Raw genomic sequence first — 7,820 nt, 5'->3', positions numbered from 1 at the left:
GTTGTGATAATGGATAGTTGTATTTTCTGTTCCATTTCGTTCTTAAATTTCGGGTCATTTTGTGAAGTGTTTCTATTGAAAATATTTTTGTATGACATGCGATATTTTGACTTATTGTGCAATAAAACGAAAAATTTTATCAAAATTGAAATTGAAATTGAAAATGCAGTTCAAATGACAGGGTCTACGGAAAATAAACGTAGTGTGGTTCCACGCATTCATCAAGAACTGCGACTTTTTCTCATGAAATTCTGCACTGAGCTTAAATCATCGATTATTGCAATCTATAGGTAGAATTAATCCAATAATCCAATAATCCTATATACCACTGGCTTCCATTCAGCTAAACCGCGGGAAAAGGCAATAAGAACGCATAAGATTCTATTCAGTACAATTAGGCCGTGTGTCACCGCACATTCTTTAAAAGAATTAAAAAATTCTCAAATAAGTTGACATTTTTAGTCCGAACATTTCTGACAACAAACTTGATGTAAGCCTACACGCCAAATTTTCCAATTTTCAACAAACTAATCCTCGCCGAGTTAATACTGCAAAATACGAATACGACACACAATTTGTGACTTGGACTTTGCCAAACAAAAACAAATTGACAATATAATAGCATTTCAGTTGATCGCTAACAAAAATCGAATACACACAACATTGTCCTACAAGTTCACCACACTAATTTTAACTGAAAGCCAGACTTCCACTTCCAAGGTCTTTAGGCAATATATACCTTGCGCTTTGCGTATTTGTGGGGAACATGCAAAAGTTCATCACAGTAGGCTATTGAACCCACTAAAATCTAATTTTAAATCGCTAGAATAATTCCATAAATCTAAATGTGATACTAAGAAACCACGTGTTTCAATAAGTCCTGGGAGCGATCCTGAAGACATGGACCTAATCTTTTTGGGCTGAACGGCGTACTTTCGTTCACTTTTCCAAGCCCTCTCAAGAAATATCACTAAATAACTAAAGAAATCCAACATTACATCTACATTACACATTACATTACACATTGCACATTACATTACATTACATTGTAATGTAATGTAATGTAGCGTTACAAACTGCATCTTTGATTTCTGAAGCCAATCGGCGAGATAAAATTTTTTGGTTTGCGAACTTTGTAGCTATGTAGCGTGCGAAAAAAATGTGAAAAAGCCCAAGTGCGAAAAAAATAATCAAAAACGCACTGTGAAATAAATACCTTCAAAACGACACTAAATGGATGCATGGAAGGGTGATGATTATGGCCCGGAATTGCGAAAAACAATTTTCGTGTCTAAAGAACATCGACAGGATAATTTTTTTCTCTCACTTCAAAGCAAGCAATGCAAGTTTATAACGAAAAATTATTTGCTACACAATATATACATTGACTGGTCGGCTATCTAGCAATATTGATAAACAAAAATGTCATTTTATCATTATGTGCCACTTCTTAAAATCATCGAATGATAACGACTCGTAAATGTATAATTTCAGTCGAAATGTATAGAGGCAATGCAAATGCTAAAATAGAGTCAGTAAGTTTATCAAGTGATAGACACCGGTGAAAAGGTAAATTGTTACAATCCGCTTGTCAAGGCAAAAGAGAAGTCTTTAATTTCGTTTTTAAACAACGTTGCTTTCTTTTATGGCAAGTGCACTCAATTAGGAAATCTGTTTAATATTTTCTCTCTGCTGTTAACAGAGGTTGACAGTGTGAGATGTTATGTAATCTCACATACATGTTATCGTATATAGACCGGAAATGTACCAAACATAAAGAGTTTATATTGTATAGAGAGAAGCTGTTTGCCGATTTCATATTACAAATACTGTGTTCGATTCGGTTCCAAACCACCTTTTTGCAACAATACTTTCAGCTGTCTATTCTCGGTTGTCCATGCCCGCTAAATCGACTAAAAGCGTTTAGTTAAGCTTTCAAAAGAGAATACCTACTGCGGCCATATTTTCATCCTGCATGATCTTTTAATCAAATTAGAAACAAGCAAACATTTAACAAAATGTCTGGAGCGACAATAATTGTTGATACAAACTATGGACCTCTGCGCGGTCATCAGAGGAAATCTGCCGTAGGTGAAAAGTTTTTCAGTTTTCGTGGTATTCCTTACGCAAAGCCACCCATTGGTGACTTGAGATTTAAGGTATGGTGACCGGCTATGAACGACAATTGCTGATATTGATACTGAAAATACTCAAAAGGATCCCCAACCTGTCGATCCATGGTTCGAACCAAAAGATTGCACAGAACCTGGTCCGGCCTCACCTTCTTTCAATATCATGACCAATACAGTTGTTGGTGACGAAAACAATCCTTTGGTACTAAACGTTTACACAAAAGAGGTAGGACGACTGAGTAATGACGTGACGATTTTAAGAATAAAATATTGAATGGAATAAGCTTTCACCTCGAAAATTGCTGCCTGTAATGGTTTGGATACATGGAGGGGCATTTATATTCGGCGACTCGTCGGAAATGTTGTATGGTCCAGATTATCTTTTAGCCGATGAAAATGATATCGTTTTCGTTTCGATGAATTATCGACTTGGTGCTCTGGGTAAGTCTAACGTGTTTTCATGCAATGCTCTCATCTAATTTAATTTCGTTGGTATGCATTGCTTGTAAAGGATTTCTCAGTATTGATGATCCTAGTGTTGGTGTGCCTGGAAATGCCGGTCTAAAGGATCAAGCTCTTGCCCTCAAATGGGTTCGACAGAATATCCACCATTTCGGTGGCAACAACAAAAAGTTAGAAAACATTCCAGCATTCAGTCCTTACATCCTATAGTCCAAGAATGTATTACAACTTCACATTTTCGTCTCCTTGTAGTGTTACTGTCTTTGGAGAAAGTGCAGGCGGTACCAGTGTTCATTGGCACATGTTATCAAACTTTTCCAAGGGACTGTTTGATAAAGCTATCGTGCAGTCCGGTTCAGCATTGTTATCATGGGCAAATGGTCCTCGCAGTAACCAACCAGAACGTTTAGCAAAAAAACTGGGATGGGATGGTGTTGGTGGTGACCAGAAACTAGTTGAATTTTTGAGGAGCATAGATTTCTCTGAGTTGATTCGGGCTCAGAATATTTTGACAGAAAGCGAAAAGCAAGAGTGGATTTACTCTGCCTGGGTTCCAAGCGTCGAACCGTACACTGCCGAACAGAGTTTTTTCACTGAAAACCCTTTGGCAACATACAAATCTGCATGGGGTAACAAAATCCCATTAATCATTGGCGGTACAGTTGACGAAGGTCTTCTGCTTTACCGTGAAGTAATGGCCGATACTGAATTTTACATTGGAGCGAATGCCTTCAAAAATGTGATCCCGAAAACATGGAATCTGCCCACTGACAGAGTCGAAGAGTTTGCCCAGCAATTAAAACAATTTTATCTGGGCAACGATGATGTCACGAAAGATATCGGAAAATTCTTCGACATTCTGTCGGATGTAACTTTTTTGCACGGTATTCATTTGGCTATTGTAGGTAGATTGAGTGACGAATTTTCAGCTCCGACATATTTTTATCGATTCGCTTTCGCTGGAAATCCTAAATATAACATGATCAGACAGGTCCTAGTGCCGAATGATGTGAAAGGTGGGCACATTGATCAAATTATAAAAAACTTCGGAATTAAAAAAAAATCAAATTCAGGTATTTGCCATGGTGAGGACATTGCAAGTTTATTTAAGGCTGCAATGATAAAGGAACCAGTAATTAACAGTGCCGATCACAAAACCATCGATAGAATGGTTCGTATAGATATTTAGGCTGCTTTCTTCTGGTCAATACAAATCTATTTTCCATTTCTAGACAAGAATGTTCACAAAATTCGCCGCTACCGGCAACCCAAACTGTGATCTTATTCGCCCAATCGTTTGGAGTCCATTGGAGAAACAATCAATCCCGCCATTTAAGTGTTTGAATATCGATGAGGATGTGTCTTACATATCCTATCCCGAAGCGAAACGAATGGATTTTTGGGATTCATTGTTTAAGGCAACGCTTTAACCCATTTCTAAGTTTTTTTTGTACATGTACCTATCATAGGTACATGTCGCTGGCACCGCCACCATTTAGGGCTTTGTCGAGTTATGGCTCATTTTAAAGGGCTCGTTTAGGGCTGACGAATAAAACCGGTCCCGAGTTTAGGGCTGTCGATTTACGTGAGTTATACCGTTTTGAAGTTTTCAAGCATGTCACTTAAGTGTTTTGTCATAAACTGAATAGGTTTTTGTCTTACCACTCAATCTATGATTTGGGGCTAGTTTAGGGCTGACGATTGAAACCGGTCCCGAGTTTAGGGCTGCTCAAATACCATAGTTATTCAATTTTTTCTCGAAAAAACATGTCATATTGGCAGTTTTGGATGTTATTCATAGTTGAAAGTATATATTAACGTTTGGGGCTAGTTTAGGGCTGACAATTGAAGCCAATCCTGAGTTTAGGGCTGCTATCCCGCCAATGATATTCAGCTTTCTCTAAACACAAACATGTCATATTAGCTCTATCAACGATATTCAAAAAGCGTCTGACTAAAATTATAGTCTATCGTTTAGGGCTCATTTAGGGCTGATGATTGAAACAGGTTCAGAGTTTGGAGCCGCTCATTGACCAAAGTTATCCGATGATTAAGAAAAAAAGCATGTCATAATGGGCGTTTTGTTGATATACAATGTGTTTCTTAATTAAATCATAGCTTCAGGTTTAGGGCTCATTTAGGGCTGACAATTGAATCCGACCTCAAGTCTAGGGATCTTGAACGAGCAAAGTTATTCGAGTTATCACCCATCAACTGTTCCATTGGAAATTTTCAAGATATCTGATGATCAGATTTCAAGTCTATGACGTGAATCCATCGTTGTCTCTGAGGTATTTTTCAACATTATTTTAAGAGCAACTACGGTATACAAATAAAATAAATATTTGAACAGTTTCTCCTCTCGAAAACTAAGACCAAAGACAGTGCTATTCTCTAGTCTTAAGTGCATTTTAGCATTGTTAGAACAATCATACTCAATAAGAGATTCAATAACTTTATCTGATTTGTAGCGATATAGTCCGGGTGCTTGTGTAATTCCGCTTGCGTTTCGGTTTTCGATTTTTTTTGATATCGCATGTTGTTTGTGGTGAAAAAGTATAGAACTAAATTTTTTTCTGGGAAATGGAAAATCGATTTTCCGGCCGGAAAAGCCATTTGTATGAAAAACTGAAAAGTGGAATATCTCGCGATCCAGATGACTTTTTTGAGATTTTATTTTTGCGTTTGTTAGAGTGATTCAATGCTAAAATATTATAGAAGAAAGTTTTTTTTTGAAAAACAAAATGGCGACGGTATTCATGTTCCAAGAAAAAGTGTCCAGGAAAATTCCTCAACTTTGCGGACTGATAACTTGGCCAAATGTTAGTCCTTTTTGACGAATAAAACTGATTTGGAAAGGTAAAAGTAAACTCTTTCGAAATCTGCCCGGCGGAGCTTGAACCGATTTGTGGTTCCCAAGATATGAGCCAGGATTCCCACCTACCTCCAAATTTAAGTTTTCGTTAAATTTTGAAAATTTTTCCTCTGTATTATTGTGGTAATTTAAATTTAAAAAACTTGAAATTAATAAAGGGCAATTACGTGGGTATCATTTCTCATATCGATAATTGATAAGTATCTCTTCCCGGTTCTAGAACTCCCAGATTTAACGAGTTTTACCAGACTTTTTTTTGTTTTTTTCTCACTAAATGCAATTATTGAGATCTTCAAAGGTCAGTTCCTATGTGTAGGGTACGCTTCACCTCAGAAATTGATACCTACGTCTTCCAAGTTCTAGAACCTAGGAATTCAATGAACTTCCATCCGACTTTTTTCTTTTTAACTTGAAAAATCGTCATAATTGAGATTGCCAGAGGTCAGTTCCTATGTGTAGGGTACTCTTCACCTCAGAAATTGATACCTACGTCTTCCAAGTTCTAGAACCTAGGAATTCAATGAACTTCCATCCGACTTTTTGCTTTTTAACTTGAAAAATCGTCATTATTGACATTGCCAGTGGTCAGTTCCTATGTGTAGGGTACTCTTAACCTCAGAAATTGATATCTACGTCTTCCAAGTGTTAGAACCTAGAGATTTTAATTAAAAAAATCGTCATAATTGACATCGTCAAAGATCAGTGAAATATAAGATTAATTGTATTGATTACAGCAACACAGGTTTAGAGAAAATTGAAGAAATCCCAACACGATAGCCCATCAGCTTCTGACTGTATATCCTAGGAACTACAAATCGTTTCAATCAATTTCTGAGGTGAAGAGTACCCTACACATAGGAAATGACCTCCGGCAATCTCAATTATGACGATTTTTCAAGTTAAACAGCAAAAAGTCGGATGGAAGTTCATTGAATTCCTAGGTTCTAGAACTTGGAAGACGTAGGTATCAATTTCTGAGGTGAAGAGTACCCTACACATAGGAAATGACCTCCGGCAATCTCAATTATGACGATTTTTGAAGTTAAACAGCAAAAAGTCGGATGGAAGTTCATTGAATTCCTAGGTTCTAGAACTTGGAAGACGTAGGTATCAATTTCTGAGGTGAAGAGTACCCTACACATAGGAACTGACCTCTGGCAATCTCAATTATGACGATTTTTCAAGTTAAACAGCAAAAAGTCGGATGGAAGTTCATTGAATTCCTAGGTTCTAGAACTTGGAAGACGTAGGTATCAATTTCTGAGGTGAAGAGTACCCTACACATAGGAACTGACCTCCGGCAATCTCAATTATGACGATTTTTCAAGTTAAACAGCAAAAAGTCGGATGGAAGTTCATTGAATTCCTAGGTTCTAGAACTTGGAAGACGTAGATATCAATTTCTGAGGTGAAGTGTACCCTACACATAGGAACTGACCTCTGGCAATCTCAATTATGACGATTTTTCAAGTTAAAAAGAAAAATGTCGGATGGAAGTTCATTGAATTCCTAGGTTCTAGAACTTGGAAGACGTAGGTATCAATTTCTGAGGTGAAGAGTACCCTACACATAGGAACTGACCTTTGAAGATCTCAATAATTGCATTTAGTGAGAAAAAAACAAAAAAAAGTCTGGTAAAACTCGTTAAATCTGGGAGTTCTAGAACCGGGAAGAGATACTTATCAATTATCGATATGAGAAATGATACCCACGTAATTGCCCTTTATTAATTTCAAGTTTTTTAAATTTAAATTACCACAATAATACAGAGGAAAAATTTTCAAAATTTAACGAAAACTTAAATTTGGAGGTAGGTGGGAATCCTGGCTCATATCTTGGGAACCACAATTCGGTTCAAGCTCCGCCGGGCAGATTTCGAAAGAGTTTACTTTTACCTTTCCAAATAAGTTTTATTAGTCAAAAAGGACTAACATTTGGCCAAGTTATCAGTCCGCAAAGTTGAGGAATTTTCCGGGACACTTTTTCTTGGAACATGAATACCGTCGCCATTTTGTTTTTCAAAAAAAAACTTTCTTCTATAATATTTTAGCATTGAATCACTCTAACAAACGCAAAAATAAAATCTCAAAAAAGTCATCTGGATCGCGAGATATTCCACTTTTCAGTTTTTCATACAAATGGCTTTTCCGGCCGGAAAATCGATTTTCCATTTCCCAGAAAAAAATTTAGTTCTATACTTTTTCACCACAAACAACATGCGATATCAAAAAAAATCGAAAACCGAAACGCAAGCGGAGCCCTTTTTTCTGACACAAGCACCTGGACTAATAAACAAGCCTCTACCCCTATCGCTTAATGCAACATTTTTATGGATCTTTTAATATGAGAGT

The 7,820-nt window shown here is 36.9% G+C and overlaps 1 protein-coding gene across 2 annotated transcripts; it reads left to right on the top strand.

Moving 5' to 3' along the window:
* The first annotated feature begins 1,418 nt into the window (after nucleotides 1–1,418).
* LOC119069090 (esterase B1-like) lies at nucleotides 1,419–4,041 on the top strand. Of its 2 annotated transcripts, none has more exons than XM_037172979.1 (8): nucleotides 1,419–1,569; nucleotides 1,928–2,159; nucleotides 2,218–2,358; nucleotides 2,417–2,573; nucleotides 2,644–2,764; nucleotides 2,847–3,610; nucleotides 3,668–3,765; nucleotides 3,827–4,041. In XM_037172979.1, exons 2-8 carry the CDS (start codon nucleotides 2,019–2,021, stop codon nucleotides 4,022–4,024), a joined length of 1,620 nt encoding a protein of 539 aa, XP_037028874.1. In that variant the 5' UTR covers nucleotides 1,419–1,569; nucleotides 1,928–2,018; the 3' UTR covers nucleotides 4,025–4,041. The 2 variants fall into 2 exon arrangements, with proteins under 2 accessions (XP_037028874.1, XP_037028875.1); XM_037172980.1 differs by having other exon boundaries at nucleotides 1,481–1,569; nucleotides 1,997–2,159.
* The last annotated feature ends 3,779 nt before the right edge of the window (nucleotides 4,042–7,820 follow it).

The sequence above is a fragment of the Bradysia coprophila genome, assembly GCF_014529535.1.
Source record: "Bradysia coprophila strain Holo2 chromosome X unlocalized genomic scaffold, BU_Bcop_v1 contig_26, whole genome shotgun sequence".
Taxonomy (NCBI): Eukaryota; Metazoa; Arthropoda; class Insecta; order Diptera; family Sciaridae; genus Bradysia; species Bradysia coprophila.
The sequence above is the reverse complement of the archived record's forward strand: the minus strand, read 5'-3'. Positions and strand labels throughout refer to the sequence as shown.

Coding starts and splice junctions, on each gene's coding strand:
- LOC119069090 (XM_037172979.1), top strand. CDS start 2,019: ATGTCTGGAGCGACAATAATTGTTGATACAAACTATGGACCTCTGCGC. Junction 2,160..2,217: donor TTGGTGACTTGAGATTTAAG/GTATGGTGACCG, acceptor AATACTCAAAAG/GATCCCCAACCTGTCGATCC. Junction 2,574..2,643: donor TTATCGACTTGGTGCTCTGG/GTAAGTCTAACG, acceptor TTGCTTGTAAAG/GATTTCTCAGTATTGATGAT.